At 36.9% G+C, this 26,088-nt stretch overlaps 2 protein-coding genes across 5 annotated transcripts; both read right to left on the reverse strand.

Moving 5' to 3' along the window:
* Positions 1 to 1,801: 1,801 nt before the first annotated feature.
* LOC121862168 (protein-cysteine N-palmitoyltransferase HHAT-like) lies at positions 1,802 to 21,160 on the reverse strand. 4 transcript variants are annotated; one of them, XM_042360240.1, is made up of 11 exons: positions 21,063 to 21,160; positions 15,857 to 16,031; positions 15,105 to 15,274; positions 13,949 to 14,143; positions 13,123 to 13,344; positions 12,651 to 12,769; positions 12,166 to 12,266; positions 11,857 to 11,995; positions 11,294 to 11,495; positions 10,777 to 10,921; positions 1,802 to 10,183 (listed from the first exon to the last, which is right to left on the reverse strand). In XM_042360240.1, exons 2-11 carry the CDS (start codon positions 16,026 to 16,028, stop codon positions 10,071 to 10,073), a joined length of 1,578 nt encoding a protein of 525 aa, XP_042216174.1. In that variant the 5' UTR covers positions 16,029 to 16,031; positions 21,063 to 21,160; the 3' UTR covers positions 1,802 to 10,070. The 4 variants fall into 4 exon arrangements, with proteins under 4 accessions (XP_042216174.1, XP_042216177.1, XP_042216175.1 ...); XM_042360243.1 differs by lacking the exon at positions 21,063 to 21,160 and adding an exon at positions 18,701 to 18,809; XM_042360241.1 differs by lacking the exon at positions 21,063 to 21,160 and adding an exon at positions 18,012 to 18,082.
* Positions 20,766 to 26,088, reverse strand: LOC121862169 (gastrula zinc finger protein XlCGF52.1-like). Its single transcript, XM_042360245.1, has 3 exons — positions 25,982 to 26,088; positions 23,421 to 24,845; positions 20,766 to 21,167 (listed from the first exon to the last, which is right to left on the reverse strand). The coding sequence occupies exon 2, from the start codon at positions 24,784 to 24,786 to the stop codon at positions 23,554 to 23,556; it is 1,233 nt and encodes a 410-aa protein (XP_042216179.1). The 5' UTR covers positions 24,787 to 24,845; positions 25,982 to 26,088; the 3' UTR covers positions 20,766 to 21,167; positions 23,421 to 23,553.

Here is a 26,088-nt window from a genome sequence, read left to right on the forward strand (position 1 = left end):
CCGCTGTAATCAGTTTTTGGTTAGGAGACTTGATATGAACGGCCTTGCTTTATTTAGTTAATTATGGTGCAATACAGGTTTTTTTCCGTGAACAGTACTCCCCTCGGTTTCCTCTTCTGTACTACAGTATACTCAGGAGCGGATCCAGTAATATTAGAAGGGGGCACGCTGTAGCCCCCCCCCACCCCCCCAGAATAATTTTGTTAAATAAGACCAATATCATGGGCATTTTGAGGCCACTTTGAAGCCATTTGCACGTGACATTAGGATATATTCTGAAGTCAATAGTAATTACTTTTTACTATACAAAAATGCCTGAGTACAATAATGCATTAAAGAAAAGGTATTGGAATTTTCTGGTGAAAGGGGAGGGGTCCAGACCCCCCTGGACCTCTCCTTGGTACTGACAATAAGCAATGAACAGAGCGACCACCAGAGGTTAGTAAGTGATAGAAATGATAAATTAATTTGAAATTTAAATCAGCTTGAGATTTTGGTCTTGATCAGTGAGAAGATGAGGAAAGGTGTGTAAGCATATAACACACAATCACTTAACACACACAAACACTACTACATACTACTACTACTACTACTACTGCTACTACTACTGCTACTACTACTACTACTACTACTGCTACTACTACTGCTACTACTACTACTTTGTTGTCACTCGGAATTGAGTTTGACGATCATCAAGCTATGATACAATGACACAAGTTATTAAAAATGTCACCTTCGTTGGTGAGTTCTGAGGTGACTTAAGAGGCAGATACAGGACCGGCAGGGCCGTCCACAGGTGTTGCACATGTGGAGGGCTACATCTAGTGCAGGAGGGGTGGTGGTGCTTGTCTGCCTCGGCATGCAGTCAGGCTAACTTGAAAGTATTGACACCTTCTCATGTGGTGCTCCTCCAAGTGTTACAGTGTGGAGTAATTGTCTCCCAGGCAATTTTTCAGGTTTGTCTTAAGACGATCCTTATACCTTTCCACTTGCCCGCCGGCGTTACGCTTACTATTTGTTAGGTGACTGTAAAGTAGCTGCTTTCGCAGTCTACTGTCATCCATGCAGGTAACATGACCAGTCCAGCGTAGTTGTTCATGGACAATGGTAGCCTCGATGCTCCTACAGTTGGTGTCAACGAGAATACTGGCATTTGTTTTCTTGTCTTCGCAATAAACTTGGAGGATGAAACGTAGACTAAGTTGGTGAAAGTTTTCAAGTGCCTTGAGGTGCCTCCTGTATGTGTCCCAAGTCTTGCTACCATACAGCAGAGTGGGAAGGATAATTTCAGCTCCCTACAGTTGAAGACACGGGTACGGAGTTTGCCATAGGCTTGAGATGCACATGTCCACTGTGGTGAACAGGTGGGAGCCGAGGTACTGGAAGTGGGTAACATTAGAGAGGGTAGTACCGTTAACCTGGATGGATGGTGGAGCTGTGGCTGAACCAGGGGCAGGCTGGAAGAAAATCTAAGTCTTACGTACATTCACCTCGAGGCCGAAGTGTGCATATGCATCTGCATAAGTATTCAGGATCTCCTGTAGGAGTGAGTTGATCTGCATACTGAAGTTCAGTGATGGAAGTGGTCGACACCTTTGCTGCTGCCTGGAGTCATCTTATGTTGAAAAATCCCTTCATCTGTTACTGGATGTCCAGCCTGTCTGCTAAATTGGTACTGGTATGAGTAAGGAAGGCTTCCATAACCTAGTACTAATGACCTTCATAACCAGTTACTAGTGGCCTCCATAACCAGTTATTAGTGGCCTCCATAACTGGGAACTGAGGAATGAGTCAAAAAGAGTTTCATATGCAAAATATATTTTCTCAAAAGAAGAATTATCATTTTCTTTCCATTTGTAAGAACACAATTATTTACATTCACCAGGTAATCACAATACAATTTATCAAGGTGAGAAAGTTTGGGACATCAGAGGTGAAGCCAAAGACCAAACATTCTGTGGGCATATGAGAATCAAGAAGACACCTGATGGGGTTTATCCAGTAACACCTGATGAACTACAAGATCTGATTGGCTAAAAGAATAACCATTCAAAGATACAATCACATTTCATAACAAACATGGTGAATGCTAAAAGATAAATTCTGTTACAAAAAAATACATAGAGAACTGGGAAGGGAAGGGAGGCGATTAGGTTTATGCCACTTGGAATCATCCTCGCTCCACCTCCGTATATTCACAAGATAAATTTACTAAAAACAAAGTTTCAGTACAAATTAAATTCAAACACGTCTTAACTCAGGACAAACTCACTTACTCCATAATATCCAGTTCAGTTTCATAACCTTTTACAGCAACTTTTCATTCCTATAACTTTTCTTATACAATACAGGGAAAATCTTTATATAGTATATTAATTTTATGATTCTATAAAAAACAAGCTTCACATAGTCTTCTTATACATTATACCTTCAATATTTCATAAATCCTTTAAAAATGATAGTGTTCTTATCATTCTTGATAATTCTATGAGCATTGTCTGAGTCAATTTCAATTTTCTTAACCACTTTGGTCAATTTGCCTTAATAAAAGTCAAATTAAATTTGAAGACTCTCAGTGTTACAGCAATTAAAATCATCTCATCTCTATACTTATCTATAATAATTAACACTCGACTCTTCACTAACTGAGCATGGTGGACAACGGTAATAAGGAAACATATACAGGTTTAGGAATAATTGTTCATCGGTATCCACTCCCCCCCCCCCACCACCACACACAGACACACACACACACACAGTTCCTCTAAAAGGAACGATAAATACTGTATGCACAAAACTAAACAGGCGTATCTTTACCTGTCCACCTTTGAACAAATCCATCGCCCAAAACAACATGGGAACATCTAGCTGTCTAACTCAGAACAAAACTAGTGCACAAAACTATATGAAAAACTACCATTTCTATTTCTGAGCAAGATTGGTGCAAAATACATTCGAGGAAATAACAACTAACTGTCTATCTCTGAACGTAAGTGAAGCATAAGGGCATAATAAAATACAGTGTCTACTTATATATCTCTCCATTGAACTTATTTCTTCCTGATTATATGACTCATTGAAACTGCATTAAAAGTCACAATAAACTACAGTACTACAAAGCCCAAATGGACCCACAGAAGCTACCACCACGTGTGTCTGAGTTGAGCTTTCAGCGCAACAATAAAATGAACAACGGACAGATCATGAAAACATGAATGCTTGTTAATATGGCACCAAAGATTTGAAAATTTCACAATATCACGTTTATTGGTTACAGCACATTATAAAGCAGCTTTAATACGATTTTTTTTCTTCATTAATAACTATATACTATTATTATCAACCCCTTGTGTACAGGTTAATTCTGAGCTGAATAAAATCATTTAGCATTAGCCAAATAAAAAGTTAAAAGTGGCATCCCTGTAGTGAAGGGGTTCGTGGAGATAGTCTACAAACACCTTGTATACAGGGTCACCCCTTGAACTAAACAAAATTGGCTAGTGCTACCCAAATAAAATATTACAAGTGGCATCCCCATAGTGAAGGAGTTAAGCTGAGAGATGAAGAGAAAGTGGAGAATAAGAGGTGCTACTATAGGTTAGGTTAGGTTAGGTCAGGTTAAGTCAGGTAAGGTTAAGTTAGGTCAAGTCAGGCTAGGTAGACCGCACGCAATAGTAGCATCGAATTAGAACTACAGAAGGGTGACTGTCCTGATAATGGAAACAGTGTTGGACAATGAGCAATAAGAATGAAAGGGTTAAACTAGTGAAACCAAATATAAACACCAGAGGGAGAGGGAAGAAAGAAGAGAGATGGAAACACTTAAAAGGAAACAAAAAACTGGGTTGAAGGAAGAACTAGAAGTATAAAAATATATATACTTGTAGACATCCAGGAAGCAACAGATAATAAGTAAAGGAAGACCCTGGCAGTGAGTGGTTCATGGGGATGTCATAGCAATGGATTAAACCTACAACCCATCACTTCAATTTTTCGAAAACTTGTGAATTTTACACCTTGTGAAATGACTTTCCATTACTGAAATCATATCAATTCCCTTACTATCAACTGATTCCCTTGACCATCAGTAACTATGTGTGATTTCTGAATGCATAGCTAGTATTTATCCATTAAACATATGGGTATACTGTACCATCCTCGACTATGTAAGTTAAATACGAGCATTGAGACTTGACAAGCACTGAAATCTATAGCAGTAAAAATAAATAAAACAAATCTAAATATGAATAAATAAATGTACAAATAGTGAGGAAGAGTGTAGTATTGTAGTCCTGTTTTGCTTGCCTGCATCATATGTACCAACCAAACATGCATTCACACACACACAAATCTGTTCAAATGGAATCTTTCTTCAGTCTCTTAAATGGCTTTACGAATTCTCAAAAATAAACAACTGTCATTAACATTGTTGCTATATTAATGTTGTTACTTTTATTATCATCATTTTTATTATTGCTACTGCTATTATTTTCATTAAAACTACTACTTTTTGTTGTCAGAATAATATTTAACAGGTACCTATTCCCTCTTGCTATAACAGTCAGTCTAAATATGACAGATCCAGATCATTTTCATCGCTTCTTATGAGGATATCACAATTATGTAAGACAAAAGATTCTGCTGACAATTCACATATTGTGGACACAACTACAGTTACAAGTGGAAGGACAACTTATGGCATGAGGTATAAGACAAAAGTGTCTTAAATCACAGCACCAATCAAATGCTTTACAAAGATCACATTCGTGCTTGTTTCTACAGTTCTCCTCCATAAATGATTAACATTTTGGAGCATTAAAGGTAAGAGTAACATAAGATATAGTCCTGGCACAGAGAGATCACTGAGCCAAACTATATTTTTAAGTGATCGTCATCACAACTCCGAATATTAACCAATTCCCTTACTAGGTAGTCATGAACAAAATTCCTGTCGCCTCTTCTGCTGCTCCACGAACCCCAAGATTCAGACTCAAGACTCGTGAATCAGAAGAATTTATGGACAAAATAATGCATCAATGTCTGTTGCTTCAGGTTCATGAGTCTGAATCTCAAGAGTGCATGAAGCAGCAGAAGAGGTGACAAGACTTTTGTTTATGACCGTACTGTATTATTTATCTCTCATTACATAAACCAATCCCCAAACTACGTTACACAGATTCCCTTGTTAGTTCATACAATGCTGAATACAAATGAAGATTGGTATCACACAAAGATTTAGCACCACAGGTTATTTCACCTTTAGATTAACCTGAATAATGCTACCTGTGGGGTTAGATTAAGGTAAGTTAAGCTGTTCAATAAGCTGTGGTACCTAATCTTCATGTGATCCAAAGACTGAGTAAAAATGATAAGTGATATCTCCATTAGCCAGAACAATTGGTGCAGAGCACTTCCGAGAACGAGTGATTTCCAGGTAACGACACTATACGTACTTTCTGAAACCAGGAAAAATCACCCATCGTCGGAATTTTTTTCCTGATACCGGTTAAAGTTTCTCGGATTTTTCCGGAAACTGCGCATTATTTCATCCTCGGAATTTGTTCCCAGACTGGGAAATTTTTGGGGGGAGAGGGTTTCCAAAAATTTTCCCAAAATTTTCCAGAAAATGCACCTGATTTTCAACCCTGAAATTTTTTTCCCAAACCAGGAATTTTCCAGAAAAATTCTGAGCAAATTTTAATTTTGGCTAACGGAGATAATGTATTACTGTTTAGATACAGTACTACAAATAGATTCTACTGTACTACATTCCATGAATCTCATTACCTTTCACATTTGGTACATCAATCCATCATGTACCTCACTCCATCATGTACTGTACACCACTCCATCATGTACTGTACATGCAATCACTGAACAGTGTGGGAACGTCCAGCAAGCACAAAACTGAGTGGAGAAGATCGCAGGGTTGGTATACTAGCCTTTGGAGTAAGAGGCACAGAAAATTAAAGGAATTGTAAGAGTGTGTAAAAAAACCCTGAATACTAACCTACTTTTGTGTTCCTAAATACAGTAAAAACTTCATTCCAAGGCTCCAAAATGCACAAAATACAGTACAGTAAATACATCATAATCAATCTATATAAATCTAACTGCTCACTGCTCAAGCATTAACATTTTTCTTAAATACGGAAGATAAATCCAACAAGCTAAAGCCAATACATCAATTTCAACTTCCTGTACAATCACTAAAAAGGTTCTGGGAGAAAGATCCTTTAAGCCTCAAACTGATGTGACTCTGAGAAATGTCACTAAGGGCAAACAACTCCATTCTCTCACAGTATCAACTAGTAATCAATATGGGTGGTAGAAAGAGAGGATTGATTGATTGACTGATTGATTGGGTAAATATGGTGGTAGAATGAATAGATTGATTGACTGATTGGGTAGAAAGGAATAATTGGTTGATTGGGTAAAATAAGGTGGTAGGAAGGACTGATTGATTAACTGAATGGGTAAAATAAGGTGGTAAGTAGGATTGATTGTTTGACTGATTGGGCAAAATATGGTGGCAGAGGAGACAAGTTAATTCTCAGCATAAACTAGATGATCACTGAAGGTGGAATGTGACATACATAAAATTTCGAAGCTGAAGAGGCCAAAATTATGTGGCAAATAAGTACAGAAAATATGGATTAGGAAACTCAAAAGTACACCAAATTCCTTTTAATCTACCGAGTCTTCCTAAAGTTCCTGAACACAAGCGATATTTTGAACAAACGAAAAATGACACTATACGTTTAGCCCTCTCTCTACCACTGTATTGTGCTGGAAACAAAATTTAAACTGCACAAAAATGTAATACAAGCAATGGATTCATTTAAGTGGATCTTGGTTAGAAAATTACATTGGGTGATGCTAATTCTAAACAATTAATTTAGAATGACATGATTACTTCGGTTGGTGGATATGAAACCCTACTGGTCAAGTTAATGGGAATCTATAATTATTTCAACTCTAACAAAAAGGAAGCTTTCTGCTCGAATCTTTATACTGTAATATTGGAATCAAATTCAGCTGGGTGCTTAATGTATAATTGAATAAAAATATATACTCAGCATCTTTTGAGGTCATGAGATGCCAATAGAGAAAGTGAAAGATTGATTCTAAAATCTCATTTCATGACCAAGCATGGGCTAAGAGCCTTGTACAGTACTGTATATTAAACCACCAAGACTACAGGTTAAAATTCAGCTAACTCTCAGACAATGGTGCCTAGGACTAAAACTAGACCCTTTAAAATGGGGCCTTGGAAAAATACGTCACCACCTTAAGTTGAAGTCATAATGTCATACCAGTCAGGTACACTGTGATAGACACTTGGCTAGGTTATAAAGCTGTGATTCCAGGCACCAAACCCCAGCTCCAACTGACTTCACAGCTGCCTTCTGGGAGGAGGGACAACAGCTGATTGATTTAGTCCAGGCTTGGTCATAAAATAGAATTTCAGGTTCACTCCATTTGTGATACAATGCTTGTCCTAAGTGATGCTCATCTGAAGCCAACGAAATAAAATGAGGAGATGGCAATATAAATTACAAATGTGAATGTGACAGTCACCTCAGTGGGGAGTTAACCCTACTGACATAGTAAGGCACAAACTCACTAATTCCAAGCAGTCCAATAGTGTTATGGTACTGCTGTAACCTTTGTCTAGCCAATGACCTGCTGCTCTTATATGACAGACTCAACAAACTCCTCCGTGAAGGTCATCAATGATGCAATATCGTTGAATTCTAAAATCATGGTTGTGAAAACTAGATGTAAAAGTTTACAACTTTGACAAAACATCTGGCTTTACATTCAACATCACCAAACTACAAGTGGAACAAAAGATTTCCTGCAAGATGAACACCTCCTTAGAGATTTTCTACAAAGGAGAGAACATTTACACAAACCTGCATTCTGTTGCAGGCTGCTGTGAACATACCTGGTAGTATTGATAAGCTCTGATCCACAGAGCTTAAACAGCCATCAAACAACAGTTGCATTATCATTTAACTTAGGCTATACTTGACTAAATACTGTAATATAATAAAGTTGAAAACTTTAAGGAGCAGTCTAAAAAGTTTTCGGGTGCTAAAAATTTTAGGACAGGGGGAGGGGGGGATAATAATAATGAAATAAAAAACTTGGTTCCTCACATACGAGATGCTGCTGGAAGGAAGACATTTGCACAGTTCAAACCTTCTGCCTCTTGGTGACTCTTGTTTCGAACACCGCTGACTACAGGCTCTAGTTTTTGTGGGATGCTTTATCTAATTATTGAATTAGTCAAAGTTGTTACTGTCAAGGGGAAACTATGGTAGTTACCAAGGATAAGCTTTATATATCATGAAGCCTCATTATTTGGCACATTTTATCACTGTTAGAACATTATAATTAAACAATTAACAAATTCTGAAAACTTAGGGATACTGTAATTAATCTCTAATTGACAGGAACAATATAATAATATTCTTTTGTACATCTCTGACTTCTTCCTTTTACCAAAACCTGAAGTAGGAGGGAGAGAGGGACACATAGAGACTTTGCTTAAATTTTAACTACTGACCATAAATTTTTGAACACTTATCAGGGAGATCAAACATATAAGGAAACTAATGACATACTGTACTCTTAACTCTCACTGTACACAACAACCATGCAATAAAATTTAAGACTTTCATTGCGAAATGTTGCAGCCAAACTTTCCAGTGCTGTACTATAAGAAATGTCTGGGTCAGTTCCAATTGTTCCTGGTACAAGATCTTATTGATCTGATAACATAAGAGAGTATTAATCCATCCTTAATAGATCTCTATAAACATGAGTTATTTCATCACTTGAGTTGCAAAAGTTTGTCCTTGTGTTTAATGACTCATAATAAGTAGGCCAGAGACCTCCTGGCCCCTGTCTCTTCAGGTCATCTTTGAGCTTCATACCTAAACTTTTAACAAAAACCTCAACACTGTCAAATCATTATCTTCTTAATAAAATATATTGAATTAAATTCCTCAGAAATATGGCTTTATGCATTTATCATACTACCGCATCACTCTTGGTAAGTTGTTGGGAACTACCATGATGAAACATAACACAGATCTGAGAAGAATTGTGGAAAAAGAAGTCACCTGCATTTCCCTATTGTTAGAAATCCATCACAAATGGCAAAAAAGACTTTTCATATAAAATATGTACAGTATTTCAAATGTGAGGCCAGTCAATGACCACCACTAACTTAAACTGAACACTGATGAAACTCAACCATATTATCAAAAGTTCCTCACCATTGGTTCATCCCCTTATTAAGACATCTCACCCATCAGGAATAAAATATAAGACACATAAATAATATAATATGAATATTTGTAATGTTAAAAAAGAACTTTGGGAGTAATATTATACAGGAATATCAGGTGTTCAATCATGCCTTATGACATGTACCCACCTTGTCACAGTTTGGGGAAGGATCCATTGGTGGCATAAACTTTTCAGAATATGGCTGGCTGTCAAACCTTTCTAGTGGTCTGCTTACAAAATTAAAAAGTAAGATGTGTTTCAACAATAATCACAAGATAACAGGCATGTGAACAGCCTGCTGAGAATGAAGCCTTAACCTTATGATAGGCAGTGTGGGCAAGGCAGGGGGTCAAGATGGGTAAATATCCAATCTTAAATTTCTGGGAAGGTTTTGTGCAATTCTGGGGAACCTTAATATAATTTTGTGTAACATATCGCAAGAATTAGAAGTCAGCTTATTCAGATGATATATTTTTTGTAATTAGGATATTCTAATTCTTGGATTTACCCTGATCTCAAAAATGAATGTATTGTACTCGTCTAAAATATATACAGAAGATATCCACCAAAAGGTGCTGATAATGTTGAGAATATAAGTAAATTAAGTAGTGTGTATATTCTAAGAGGGAAATAAAGGTGACAGTTCCACGCCACTATAAAGGCCTGACAGTACAGTATATAGCACACAATAACCGTACAACATTCTTGATTCTCATTATCACTTGCAGTTAGTTATGCTGACTATGTAAACCTGTATCTTACATACACTAAGACTGCTTCGCCTTTATTTTTTGTCGGATCTTCCAATTTTGTAGCTCCATACTACACTGTCCTAAACAGAACATGAAGAAGAATATGCTCAGAGTGCATTGTGGGAATCCTGGAAAAGAAGAAATAAAAAAAGTTTATTCAACTTAACTAAATTTTCAAGTTAATATTTTGAGTCAAACATCAAATACTTATCTTATCCATTAATTCCTTAATTGGCACTTCAGAATCCCCCCACCCGTCATATATGCAAAATTGGAACACAAGGAACATGAAACGTCCACAGATGATAGCCATCATCCCTACAACTAACACTCACCAATGATGGCTGTTGTTTAAGGGTTAAGAGAGGAATCAAAAGTTTATTATCATGTCAGGCATTTATCTTTAAGAGTCAATAAAGTGAATTAGTACTTCTATAGAGCATAAAAGTGGGATAAGAAATCACCAAGCCTCACCAAACACTTCATTATTTCTCATTTCTTTCATTCCTTCAGTTTATTCATCACTTAACTACTTTTAATAGTAAAATGACTTAATCTGCTTCAATACAATGACTTAATCCACTTCAATATAATGACTTAAACTCTTTCAATATGATGAGTTAATGAAGAGATAGAGAGAGAGATACCCTGACAACATAACTTGACCCAAAATTCCGGAGATAATTTTTCCGAGCTTAGTACTGTGCGGAAACACACAAACCTGAGATAAATATTCTATGCCCTATAGCTTTGGCGTTGTCGAGGTTGGAGATGAATATGACGAGAGCGGTGAGGGAAGGCACGTACAAAAACACAGCCAACAGTCCGTGGAATCTACGTTGCCAGGCTCCGGGCAACCAACGGCTCTGAAGTGGAAGGGCAGTGTAAGGTGTTGACTTTTCACTACACATCTAAGTCATGATTAAAGCCGCCGTTGTTTACATCCATTTTTCTCTGTCCTCGAACTACCAATCAGATGCATCCCTGTCCTCAAACTACAGTACATCCCTGTCCTCGAACTACCAATCAGATATATCCCTGTCTTCAAACTACCAATCAGATGTATCCCTGTCCTCAAACTACCAATGAAATACATCCCTGAGTTATCTATATACAGTACAGTTCATGCTGAATTAATGTAAATTTGTCGGACGATTTTACTGAATAAATATCTATCTATCTATCTATTTGTCAGCTTACTAGTAATATTAGGTTCTTATAAACCACAAGCTGCTTACCTCCAAGGCCTCATAAGCTGACATGCGAGAGATGTGATCCCCAATTTTTTCAGCAACGACTCCAAAGAAGTTAATAGTCGCCCACCAGAATATCTGAGTAGTCACACCGTGCCACACATACACGAAGGTGAACACAAGCGCTGTCCCTTGTAGCTGTCTAACCATACTAGGTTCTGATCCAACCCAAGGAATATAAATATGTCTGCAAAGAGAAGGAAACATATCCATCACACAAAGAAATCTGTAGATATTTAGCACCATGTTCTTTATATGTGAGAAGTGTAAATTAGTTATAGCTACTACTACCTATTCTAACAATATACAGACAATTATAACAGGTAAGGAAGGCAATATACAGTCACAGCCTCAATATATTTTTCAAGACATGATTCCCTAATATATGTATAAATAAACCTTCATCAATGCTATAAGACAAGGTTCCCATTTATACAGTCAATGCATGTCAAAAAATAAAAAAATAAAATAAAAATGGTAGTTAGTATCAGGGCAATGTTAACTTTTCTTGCTATGGATGAATAGAAAAATGAATTCCCAGAACTTACTTGAGCATAAAACGATACAGCCCATGATCAAAGTACCGCCAGACATCTGAGAATCTGTAGGTCATGAGAGTGCAGCGGGGATGTCTCGGGGGGTCGTAACCTTCTACCCTCGCTAACACAGAGGGCAGCCCATATAACACTGTGGAGAGGAATGATATAACAACAGCTTATAATTTTGTGTCACGCTTAATAATATTTGCTAACAGTGAAAAATCTGGGAAAATAATTTGTCAAGAGGATGATCAGGCAAACTAAAATAAGCAGTTTGATAAATTGATCAACTAAAACCCGGGTAGAGTCATAACATACCAACATATTTCAGCTGCAGAAAGGCTGTGAGGAAGTAAACAAACCCAGCCATTGACCATGAGCTCATCTTCTTCATAAGCTGTGGCATGAAGTGCAGTGAGCTGGAAAAATACATAATTATAATTAATCAAACATAAAATACAAAAACTGAAAAACATATTTATGAGAGTTTGAAAGCTGTGATTCCATTGGTGATGTTCTGAAATCTTATCCCAAAAACTTGGGTTTTGATACCAGAACCAAGGGAGGATGAAGGGACAGAACAGAGGTATACTGTATGATGTTTCGGGACCCAATTCAAAGATGCACATAAAGAAACACAAACTATTTCATTCCTCAAACCTGAATATGTCTAATCAATTCCTACAAAGAGCCTTAGGGCCCTTAGGTGGTGTGGATAAATGAATGGATAGGTACAAGTCAATATGCTTCCCTACGTGTGCTGATGAGATCATAAAGGATTTCATAAATTTTTATATACTTACGGTGCATAAAACTGGTATAAAAGAAACTGGGTGAATCCCATCCACCATAAAAATCTTATAACCTGTAATCCCACACCAGCGACTCTTTTTAGGGTCCAGGTTCGGTACGGCTCCGCAAGCTGAAAAAATTTAAGGATTCACAATATGTAAATATAAAAGGGAAATAATGTCTAAAGTTAGTGTTCTCAAAAGAAAGTTACAAAGCCCTCACTTCTGACAACTGATGATATAAAATAAAGGCAATAATGATTCATCAGAAAAATCATTAAACATGTCTGATTACATTTTCTTAATTTTCCATAGATCAATCTCCTCCCCTTGGAGTATTATTAGTACAGTACAGTAACTCATCTGGCTAATATACCATAGAAAGTTTAGGTATCACCAAGTTTATGAGGAAGATCTAAATGGTTAGCAAATATTCTGAGAGGAAGAGACCGACATATTGCAAACCTTCAAAATAACAACGTACCCCAGTCTGAAAGTCAGTAAAGGGCATATAAGGTCCTGTGCAGAGGAAGGGGAGATAGAGACAGTATCCGAGCAGTGTGGTCAACAGTGGTAGGGGCCGCAGTTGACCTTCAGGATCTGTGTCGCAGATTTCGAGACTGAAGCTCAGACTGCGTAGGATGATCCACGCCACCATCACCGACACTTTGTAGTCAACGTCTGGGATTTCATCAAGCCAAAACTCCTATTAGAGAACCAAACACAATTGGTATGTTTCCTTTTAATCCTCTGACTGCTAAGGATTCCCCACAGCTGAATAAAATCATCGTATGTCAGCCAGAATAAAATCATTAAAGACATTCATAGCACTCAGAGGGTGAATAGAGTGTAAAGTTCTATTCATCCACTAGCTAACTGTGAGAAAGGTGTGGGGGGTATTATGGGGGAGTGGAGTAAGACAAGTACAGCAATATCTCCATTAGCCGGAATCCCCCAAACCCAGAACTCTCCGATAGCTGGAATTTAAATCGTTACCAAAGCCAGAATTTTCCATAAAATTCCGGCTTTGGGAACGATTTTCCGAGGGGCACATTTTCTGGAAAATTCCAAGAAAATTTTCCCAATACCCAGACAATTCCAGAAAATTCCAGGGATGGGTGAGTTTTTCGGGTTTGAAAGAGTCGTCTCGTTACCCAGAAATCTCTCATTCCCGGAAGTGCTCTGCACCAACTGTTCCAGCTTACGGAGATATCACCGTATACAGTATAAAGTAAGAGAAAAGTGCTCAGCAACAAATAGATATATTGCACCCAGTTTACCCACACATACACAATCCAACTAAGTCTTACCAGATACTTTATGAAGAACTGTGTGTTGAAGAGGATGAGGAGGCAGCACCAGGTGAGCCAGATGATAAGTTTAAGGCGCGTCAGAAGGACCACGAACATGATGGACGGCACAATAAAACAGAGAGCCGTCCCAACTCCCCCAATAAGTTGAACAGTTATGCACACGCTGAACACGACATAGAAGCTACATAAATGCTGAAAAAATGGGAAAAAAAGAAAATTATGTTTAGTATATTCAATACAAATCTGTTTCAGCTTATTGTATACATGGAAACTTTGGTTCATTCTACTTCATTAATTGCAAAACAATAGTTTAGATTTGTTCAATAAAGCAAGCCAAAGGCAGATCCAGAGACAGGATGTCCTGGGGGTCTGGACCCCTCCCTTTTCATCAGAAAATTCCAATACTTTTTCTTTAATGCAGTATTGTACTCAGGTGTTTTTGTAAGGTAAAAAGTAATTACTATTGACTTCAGAATATCTCCTAATATCTAGAGCACATGGCTTCAAAATGGCCTCAAAATGCTCATGATATTGGTCAGATTAAAAAAAAATTGTGAGGGTTTACAGCCCTCCAAAAAACAGATGGGTGGGCTTGCTTTGCTTGCCATGTTCCCCCACCCAAAACTTCTTGGACCACCCCTCTTTTGGTATTTCTGGATCTGCCCCTGCAAGCCTTCATTTGCTACCATTCATTCTTCCTAAATGTGTTATAAAGTACTGTACTCCTTATAATACATATATTAATTTATTTTACACCTTTAAAGAGATTATTACACCTGTTCCAATTACTTTAAAGGGAATGGGGATGAAACTGATAGGTGTATGGAATTGTATGGTAAAATGTGTGACTGTGACTTCAACTGACATTACCTAAGTATCCGTGAAGCCTTAAACCTCTGAGAACTAATTTGAGTCTATCACGAGTCCTCATATACTGTACTTCAAAACTGTCTGTGAGAACTATCCTATCCGAGAGCTTTGCATATATTGTATGTAAGAGCTGCCCTTCATTCCCTCTGAGAACTTTGACTACTGTCTCCCAAAACTCTCCTTTGTCCCTTTAACTACTCTATCTATTACCCCTGACAACCTCTCGCTCATTTCATGTCACTCTACAGATACATCCATGGCCAATCATAATCTATTCCCTCACCTCTGGACACCATTTTCTAATAAGTTGAGCTAGGACCACGTGCACCAGGCCCCAGGGAGCATAGCTGAGAATTATGGGTATCCAGACAAACCATTCTAAGTCTGTCTGGTCTTGCCGCACTCCAAACCAGCTGTCTTGTACTAGAGTGACTGGTAGGTATGGTCCCCAACCTGTCAGGGAAAACATACAGGTTTGCAGGATAATTGAAAGAAAAATAATCAAAAGGAGAGACTGTTGGACCTGGAGTGAGCATATGGAAGGGATACCCAACTCAGTGGATAATAAAAATCCAAGTGCAGTAATCAGAAAATTGGGCTCCATCTTTGGAAGCACAATGTTCTTGCAACCAGTTAAAAGAAAGACAAATTAGAATGCATTTTTAGCTTTTTTTATAAAAGGAAATAATTTGGACTGTGTAAAATTCTCAAAATTTTATGCAAGAATCTATCAAATAATGTGTAAATACAGGGGGTCCCCGGGTTATGTTCCTGAGGACGTTCTTAAGTCGAATTTGTAAGTAAGTCGGAACACATGCTATGTGCATACCGTACTTACAGAACAATGTTTAAAATTCCATACAGTAAATGAAAGTAAAAAGTTATCAGGTAAATAAAATACCATACTGTAAATTTCACACAAAAATGGGGAGAGAGAAAATATAAATAAATAAAAAAGTATAACAGTTAAATAATTACACAGATATATACAGTACAGGTATATACCAAAGACATGTAAAGGAAAGGAAAACTTACTTTGTGAGATTGAATAAAATCTGTAGAGACTATAAAAACATCCGGTCCAAAACGAAATGAAGTAAAATGCAAGTTCAATCCACGAAATTGATGGGAATAGATGATTGGAATTTTTTTGTTGGTGCCACTTCTGACGGTCCCCTTCTTCCTGGGGTCTCTGTGTTGCTGGCATTGTCTGAAAGTGTGGGACAGGACAGCCATTAGTGAAGAGGGATCAAAAGTACACTCAGGGTGAAAAGTTCGCTCCCTCCCAAACTGAAGCAGTATCGACTCTACACCCGCACCACATGACAGTCAGGGTAAGTTCAGAGTCTCCTTTTCATGACGGGGAGCGAACTTTTGTCAGTCACTGAACTCACTGCACCTGTACTGACAGAAGATACATTAAGTTCAGAAAAGACTTCCTATAAAAATTTCAGCTTTTGCAACTTAGGCAACATAAAGTTAAACTAATAAGCTGTACTGGGGCTTATATAAAAATCTGGATACCATATACTGCAACACGTTAAAATTTCTATTCTACCGGTATTTGTCTCACAATTTATGTAAAACATAAATATTTAAGTAAACAAGCATATGAATTTCCTCTGAAGAAAAAGAAGTGCGTGCCATCATTAAATGTACATTAGGCAGTGGATATATTGCTGTGACCAGCTAAGTTCCTACAAACACTATTTGGTGCTACTATAGTAAGCGGTATTCCGAGCTGGAGTTGTATCTACTAGGATATTTACACCGTAGCATCCATTAACCTAACTTGACCTAACACTAAGAAAACTGAAATGCCTCCACGGTTTTAGATATTGCAGAAGTAGAAAAGAAGTTTTTCTTCAATAGAGAATCCTCCTGAAGTTGCTGCTTATCACGAGTCAGTGTTCCAGAGTGTTACCATAAGTTGATTAACCCAGACGCCTGTCATTAATGTTACCCGAGGTAAAAATCCGGTAATATTACAGTAAACAGCAACCACAGAATTCCGTTAATTCACTACACTCAATCGATAGAACTATTTTTTTTCTATGATCATTCTATAATTTTACATTAGGTTAGGTTAGGATACACATTTTTTTATCACATTCTTTGGTCCTGTAATCTGCAATTTTACCCAAAATCCTGTCAAACAAAATCAAGATCATGGAAACTCTCTCGAACAAACTATGGTTAATATTTAGTAGTTGTCACCATCTAACTGAATACAGAGTAATATATGGGGAGATAGAGAAAATATTTTTTAAATAATTTATTCTATAAAGTTTCCGTCTGAAATTTAGTTTTCGAGTTATTTTAACTTTTATTTTATAATATTTGGCTAATCAGTGTGTGTGCCGGTGTGATGTAATACTCATGCACTAGTCAGACTCTCCATTTGTGGGCAGCTGTGTGGGAAGGATGTACACTGGCTGGCTGGCACATTAATCAGCGTATTTTGTACAATGAAGCAGCAGCCATTGTCATTTTTAGGGATCACAGTGTTCTTGTTTCATCTGTAAAGTGTCCACAGTGTAATTTAGAATGTCAGTACCGTGTAGATCACCATGCACAGTACTGTGTTAAGAGACACACTGACAAAGACACCACTCCCTCATTCAAGTCACATCACTCTATCCTCCTGTATCTCCTACGTAAGGTAAGTTTCTTACACACTAGGGGTTAGGTTAGGGTTTCTTATAGTTTTTTAGGTTTTTTACATTGTTTGACCTTCCACTTTTTTTTCAATATCTCAACTACTGCTCATTTCCGACGGCAATGAAGGTCATATTTGTATTACCATGATGTTTTACACTATAAAAATCCATTTTCTTAAGTCAATTAGGTGGTGGCAACTACTCAATATTAACCCAAACAACTGTGGAGTCTTAACTATACCATTAAAGTAAAAATTCACATTAAAACATGTCCGCCCAAAGTACCATTTATCAAGACCAGGTTAACCATGACACTATGACATCACCAATAACCACAACTACTCGCGTCTAACAACAGTTATTATTAGTCGTCCCATACTGCTACCATTCATTAATCACCAGGCTCATCCGGTTTACCTTGGAATTACTGAAAATAAACAGCTACATCTTGTTATCGCTGTTTATAAAGGTAGATAATCATGTTATAAGCTCAAAATATATACCAAACTTATAATTATATTGATATTTACTTATTTTTTCGTTAATGAACAAGGAGCCGAGGCTGCCGTATCGACAGATGACAGCTTTTGTTGTCGTTTCTGAGACGTCGCTTCTATCCCACCCAGGGCTCCCTTGACCCATTATCCCTTCCCCTTATGTATTTAAATGTCTTCAAATATATGAACATCCTTCTTTTAAGTGAAAAATGTGAATATAAGTATTATTTTAGGAGCATATAAATATATTTGTAAATAAGAACATAATTAAGTACGTTTTCCCACCTTATTTATTTTCCCTCTGTTTAGCGTTTATTGTCTCAATGATTCGTACATGGAAGTACTTTGAAGCATTTCCTCCCTAAATATATTATAATGTAGATTTGCTATAACTTCATAACAAAACGGATGCCTGATGATATAAACAATAAACCATATCAACTAATAGAGCCATTCTGAGAATTTCGTGAATACTGGACACTTTTTATTTATACCGAGTAGCATTAATTTAAATGAATGAACTAATGTGATTCTCTTGATGTAATAAACCTAAATTACTCTTTTCATATTACTAAATGTTTACCCAACTGGATAACTAACCTATTCACGAGATTCATAACTTACCTCCAGTGTTTAGATACACATTTAATTCACATATAGATTCAGGGCACCAAATGTTATATTGTCACCGTAGGGAATTATTGTAACGCAGTGTGACTTACATTTCTAAAAGAAGATTCTAAGTTTGTTTGGGTTGGGAACACTTGGAGGGTGAGGGAGGAGGTGGATGTGAAGGGGACACCAAACCCCAGAGCGCCACGTACGTTTAGGTGCATGATGCCACATTTCGCTAGGTTGGCATCTCCTATTGATAGACTCAGACATAGTTACAAAACATACTAACATGATGTGAACAATTAGAAATATACTAGTGATTGTAAAACCCATCCTAACCTATTACTGTACTGCAATAAGTCTAATTCATTATCACCTCACACATAGTAAAGATCAAAATAGTCAATGGCTTTTTTTTTTCATTACAGTAGGAAACCGGACTTGGGGAACTTATGTTGGGTATTCAGAGTCAGACTGGACAACATCCTTCTAATGTGTATCCAAGCCGAGTTGTTCTTTGTGTAACTGATTAATACAGCTGTCCCTTGTATGGCAACTCATTAAATCATCTCTTCTTTGTATGGCAACTCATTAATCATCTCTTTGTATGGCAACTCATTAATCATCTCTTTGTATGGCAACTCATCAAATCATGTCCTTCGTATGGCAACTCATTAAATCATCTCTTCTTTGTATGGCAACTTGTTAGATCATCTCTTCTCTGTATGGCAATTTATTACCTTGCCTCTTTTTAGTATGGGAACTCATTAAATCATCACTTCTTTGTATGGCAACTCAGTAAATCATCACTTCTTTGTATGGCAACTCATTAAATCATCACTTCTTTGTATGGCAACTCATTAAATCATCATTTCTTTGTATGGCAACTCATTAAATCATCACTTCTTTGTATGGCAACTCATTAAATCATCATTTCTTTGTATGGCAACTCATTAAATCATCACTTCTTTGTATGGCAACTCATTAAATCATCATTTCTTTGTATGGCAACTCATTAAATCATCACTTCTTTGTATGGCAACTCATTAAATCATCATTTCTTTGTATGGCAACTCGTTAAATCATCACTTCTTTGTATGGCAACTCATTAAATCATAATTTCTTTGTATGGCAACTCATTAAATCATTTCTTTGTATGGCAACTCATTAAATCATCACTTCTTTGTATGGCAACTCATTAAATCATCATTTCTTTGTATGGCAACTCAATAAATCATCATTTCTTTGTATGGCAACTCATTAAATCATCATTTCTTTGTATGGCAACTCATTAAATCACCTCTTCTTTGTATGTCATGAAAAATGCATCTTTCATACTTAAGGTGCTCTGTATAGTGTGTCGGTGAACCAATAAAATCAACCAGGTAAGATGTGTTTCTAAAATAAGACCCAGAAAAGCTTAAGTGTAAGGGTTTATCATAGATGACAATTGTGACCTCTGGGGTACTATATAATAAGTTCATAGAATAGCACCACTGTATCAACCAAATTCTCAATACTGTATAGTTGCATATTTTAAAAATTTTACGTAGAGTACTAACACCCTATATGACCCTCTGTTATTATAATTTTTCTATCTATTGGGTCCTAATGCATCAAAATCGGTTCAGCAGTTAACGAGAAATAAATACAGTGATATCTCCGTTAGCTGGAACAATTGGTGCAGAGAACTTCCGGGAATTACAGATTTCCAGGTAATGAGATGACTCTCTCATAGCCGGAAAAAAATCCCTCGTCTCCGGAATTTTCCGGGTAAGAGAAAAATGTTCTCAGACGTTCCAGAAATTGGCCATTAGTACATCATCTCTCAAACCCAGAAAAATATCCCACATCCCCGGAATTTTAAGGGTACCAGAAAATTTTTCTCTGAACCTTCTGTAATATGTGCCGTTCGGAAACTCTTTCCCAAACCCGGAATTTTTTGGAAAACTCCAGTTTTGGGAAAAATTTTCTGAGAAAATTTCAATTCCGGCTATCGGAGAGTTCCGGGTTTGAGGGATTCCATCTAACGGAGATATTATTGTATCTGTATGGGTGTCTGTCACTCGCTGATTTTAAGTCTCTTTGGTATCAAGTATTGAACTAAAAATGGATAAAACAGTATTTATTTATCACTTATCCTATGTGTAACTCTCGAATGAAAGCAAGGAGCCATTTTTTTTAATATATATTTTTTTTTCTCCAAATAATATACATTTTCTTGAGGATTTCTATACATTTATAATTTAGAGTATGTACCTTAATGTTCACATAACATATATTGCAACACATTCCATAAATAACATGAATTCATTACATATTTATAACTATGACTATTCCTTTGTAAATTCAAAAATAATGTTATGCAGACAGATATATAAAATCAAATCAAAACATGAACTGCACTAATTTATGCTAAATCCAATATGGTGCCCAACTTAGAAAATCCTAACTCATCTGTCTACAAACCTTTTTATGGACATACGAGCAAGTTATCTGGACGAAGCTTGACTAACACCCATTCTAGTCTGGGGTCATGAAGCTGGCTGGTGAACTCTCTCACTTGTACAGTATCTGAGGAAAAAGAAGAAGAAGCAAAAGTAAATAAAGTTGGGAATTGAGATGCATGTAATGAGTGACAAGAAGGTAACTTGAAAAGAAAAAATTTGATGAATGAAATTTTCCTGAGAGGCATAAAAAAAAGGGAGTTGAGTATAAATGAAGGAAGTAAGATCAAGAGAGAAAGGAGTTTTAGTTGAAAAGGCAAACTGAAAGCCAAAATTTAGGGCCTTATCGTGTATGATAAGTCCTAGAACAGAATACAATCTCTTGTGCCAATAATTATGACTAAATGACAAAGAATGAAGAGAAAAAGGAGAGACTGTGTACTGAATGTGCCTGTGCTTAAAGTCTCCTTGTAGTGGGAAAATAAAAATAACAAAATCTCTCCTGTAACGATGTACGAATCAAAACCTAAAGCGAGGTGAATATATACTGCAGTAACACGTACGGTTAAAGCAGCACGAATGACTGAATGACAAGATAAATGCGTGTATGTTGCTACTGATTCTGGCCGTCAATACAATAAAAAAATAAAATTAATAAATAAAAAAAAATACAATTTTGAATACACACCAAATTCCTCACTGTACTATATACTGTAGACCTAAGTTAGACAGATCTCCCTCCCAGTAAATGAGTCACAGCTGCTTACTCAAAGGTGGAGGTATTGATAGTCATCGTAGAAGAAAACTCGGTGAATGAACACACCTTCACTGACAGTACCAAGATGAATCACTGCTGTCAGCCTACCTTAAAGAATAACTACATTAAAACTCACTGAGATTCAGACAGAAAATTTGTGATATGGTACTAGTGATACGATCTTTAAAATCATGTCAAGATTCGGCACTCCCACCTGGTTTCATCTTCAGATTAACCAAAGTAATCCCTTGGGTAGCATGAGGGGGATGCCCAATCTTCACACAATCCAAAATTTGTATCTCACATAATTATGCATTGTACTGCCATTACACGGGCTCTCCCCTAAACACCTGAGTTAAGGTAAATCAATTATTTAACACATTTTTTTTGTCTAGTTGTGGACTAAGAATTCGGCAAGGAGGGAGTGTAAGCTACGTCTGCCCTATAATTAAACAAAAAAAATAAATTTGTGGTGTGAAAAGGAAAATACACACTTTTAACCGCTACACCTAGTTTTTGTCCACAACTGTACATATTGCAAGAGAAATTGCACGCACACACACATGCACGCACGCATGCACACACACACGCACACACACACAACTGCCAGCACTGCTAAAAATGAGTTATTGATGCAAGTATTTATAGAACGAGTAAGTTACTAGAATGACAGACATATTGGGGAAGTACCGGTAATAAAAGTTTGAAGAAAGCAGATACTGTACAGTATAGTCTGTTCGGAGAGAACAAAGTACAATTTATAAATACACACCAAGCTGTGAGACAATATTTCAGTCAACAATGTACCAAGCTAACAGTAGATGAAGGAACAAGTTACAGTACCCGTGGCAGTGATTTCATAGGTGATCAAGCAAAGAACATTACCCTCGGCAGTGCATATGTGTGTAACCAATTGTCTAAGGCAGTGCACTCACAGGTGACCAGAGCCAAACAACCTCCTTACTGAACAGGAATGCTTTAAGGAGAGAATATATAACAAGGCAATATGTCAATACAAAACAGAACTCGACAGACTGATAAATAATGTTACAAATCAAACAGCATGAGAAAATGTGGCTGAAGATTTACAAAATTTATAAGAAAAAATATACTGTATAACTAGTGCTAATCATAATAAGATCAAGCCAAAGTATGTTGAAATACTGCAAAGTACATTACAGTATATATATGTTACTTTTTTTTGGCAGAATTGGTTATTTTGCAAAATGACCAGCATGCATATTGGTTATTTTTCAAAATAACTTACAAACAGACAACCTAAACTAACCTAACCTTATGGTTGAATAAGGTTAGGTTAGGTTAGGATGACTCGTGTAACTTGATACACAGTTAAGTGGTCCTGTTCTTTTTTTATATTGTGGACAATGTGCTGTCCTAACCATAAGGTTACGTTAGTTTAGGTTGTCTGTTTGTAAGTTATTTTGAAAAATAACCAATATGCATGCTGGTCATTTTGAAAAATAACCAATTCCACAAAAAAGACATTACATATACATTACATATGGTATGATATATAAAATTTTCAGCTAAATTCTACACATATACTGTACTAGTATAAAATTTACATAAATAAATGCTATACTTTATATATATAGTGTATACCTCTCTATGACACTTAGGTAATAGTCATTTCTGTAACTGTGATTTCATGGTTCTTTTCTTAGACTAAGATACTATAGTAAGATGATACACTGAAGGTAAACTCTATTATTATATTGAGATGACTCGTGTAACATTACATGTCATGTTCAGCCTTTCTGTGTTTCTTGAGAGCCGAGCTCTTCCAAAACTGTGAACCACAGTCAGGACATTCTCGTGGTTTTCTATCCATGTGGCACTTTTTGTGAGCCCGCAAGTATGACCGAACTCTGAATGCTGCGCCACACTTTTCACACTTAAAAGGCTTTTCTCCCGTGTGTTTGCGCTCATGCACAACAAGTGCTTGTTTCTGTGTAAAGGTTGCATCACAGTACTCACACTTCAGAAGGCCTTTACCAGCATGAGTCTTTTCATGATTATCAAACTGGAATTTATTGCTGAAAGCCTTTTCACAATATTGGCACTGAAATGGCTTTTCATCCACGTGTACACGTTGATGAATAACGTACTGATTGTTAGTCTGGAATGTCTCGTCACAAAACTGACACTGGACGCTCTTTAAGCAAAAGTGACGTTGTATGTGGGCCCTGAGATATACCTTGCTTGTAAACTTTGCCTCGCACACCGTACAAGGATAAGATTTCCCTGTTACAATTATGTGAGTTAATTTATGTGTCATCAAGGCATTCTTATCCAGAAACTGCTTTTGACATATTTCACATTTATTTGGTGGATCATCTACATGGCCCTGAGACTCATCGTTGGCATCTCCCTCCCCTGAAAATGATATTTCTAGTTCTGTGCAGCTGACATTACCGGTGTCTTCCTGACTCACCACTCCGAGCCCATGAACGTTATTGTTTAATGTGCGTTTCACTCTGTGTTTACTTCTCTTCGCATTCTTTGAGACAGATGAGACCGGATTAAAAATTTTCACAAACGGTCCATCCTTACATGTGCGCTTGTAAACGTCAACATCACGATAACGAAAGAGTTCTGCAATGAGGGGAAGTTGATAGATGATGGGCAACACCGTGTTACTGCCTCTGGGGGCGGCGCTCGTCCGTACCTTGTCTCTCTTGCCTCGTCCACCTTTATAACTCACGTGGTTGTCAGTCTGTAGGTCACATTCAGGCTCTAAAATCATGTCACATTCAACACTGAGAAACTCCACAGCATCTGAAATGTCCTCTTGTCTGTCTTCCTGGGATGTCTGACTAACTTCATCCTCCTTGACTATCTCACACACTTCAGTTGCTCTGTCTTCAGAGTTCTGGTCTACCGCCGGGTGCTGGATGTCACACATACTGGGCTGGAATGAGCTTTGTGTATCACTGCCAGACCCGATACTTTTAACTTGATAGTCCATTATGGTGAATGGTCTCTCTGGGCAACCAATAATCCATGAAGCAGCACCATCACTTCACTCTGGTCATAAAATAATACATCAGTAGCAATTTTTAAAGTCATATTATTACACGTTAATAATATCATAGAAAAATGCGATTACTGTACCATTACGAGAACAATTTCTGCTAAAAATTATAAGAAAATAAGAAAATATTGTGATGGAAAGACATTAAGGTAAATTATTTTAATATTGGAATAATACAAAATTAAACAAGTTATGAAAATACTGTAGGTGTTTTAAGGTCTCATCAAATATATTTAATTACCTAAACTACATCTAAACCAAAGCTTCTGGTGAATAAATCGTGACTGAACAAACTATGGTGGCAATGATCCTATATCGTAATATCAGAAATTTTACGGTCCGACTAATTACCCAAATGTACCCAAATATAGCCGGAATGAAGTCAAATAATGGTCCTAGATGAATAAATCGGACTGCCAATCACTTCTCGACTAGTATTTGGTGTCAGAAAGTCACAAAAAATTGGAAAACTTACTTTAACCTGAGTTAATAGATCGCGTGCATGTACCGACGGAGCGAGGAATTACCCAAATGTAGCTGCAATGAAGTCAAATGCTGGTCGTACAAGCATAATTCGGGCTGTGAATCACTTCTCGATTATTATTTGGTGTCATAAAGTAAAAAAAAAATTGGTAAACTTAATTTAATCTGAGTTGTGTTGTGTTAGGTTAGATTAGATTAGAATATATTAGGTTAGGTTAGGTACATGCACTTGATCTATTAACTCAGATTAAATTAAGTTTACCAATTTTTTTTTACTTCGTGACACCAAATACTAGTCGAGAAGTGATTGGCAGTCCGATTTATTCATCTAGGACCATTATTTGACTTCATTCCGGCTACATTTGGGTAATTAGTCGGACCCGAAATTTTAAGGTCACTTTTGAGGCAATAACTCCACAACTTCACTGTACCTTTAACTAATTAATTTACCTTCACCACATCATAGATATTAATAAAACAAATATAAATCCTGAGATTAAACTGACTAAAACCCAACGAGATAATTAACACTACTGTCACCTGACCTTGAATAATAACCTCTTATAATTCTAATTTATCTTCCCTAAGTAATCAATATCTTACTATCACCTCATCATATAATCATAAAAGGTTAACATCAGCTTACCTTAGAGTAAAATAAATAGTAAATAAAGGTAATATGAAGGTAAAAATAGTAATGTTATTGTGTCACAGCAGCCAGACGCCGAGGCCAGCCACATCAACACAAGGCTT

This window comes from Homarus americanus, unplaced genomic scaffold, assembly GCF_018991925.1.
Source record: "Homarus americanus isolate GMGI-L3 unplaced genomic scaffold, GMGI_Hamer_2.0 scaffold25013, whole genome shotgun sequence".
Lineage (NCBI taxonomy): Eukaryota > Metazoa > Arthropoda > Malacostraca > Decapoda > Nephropidae > Homarus > Homarus americanus.

What these genes read in the sequence shown, in the direction of transcription:
- LOC121862168 (XM_042360240.1), bottom strand. Translation starts at nt 16,028, where the DNA reads ATGCCAGCAACACAGAGACCCCAGGAAGAAGGGGACCGTCAGAAGTGG. An exon ending in TCTGCAGCTGAAATATGTTG is followed by an intron (nt 11,996 to 12,165) that starts GTATGTTATGAC and finishes TCCTCTCCACAG; the next exon opens with TGTTATATGGGCTGCCCTCT. An exon ending in GCATAGAATATTTATCTCAG is followed by an intron (nt 10,184 to 10,776) that starts GTTTGTGTGTTT and finishes CTTCTTTTCCAG; the next exon opens with GATTCCCACAATGCACTCTG.
- LOC121862169 (XM_042360245.1), bottom strand. Translation starts at nt 24,786, where the DNA reads ATGGACTATCAAGTTAAAAGTATCGGGTCTGGCAGTGATACACAAAGC.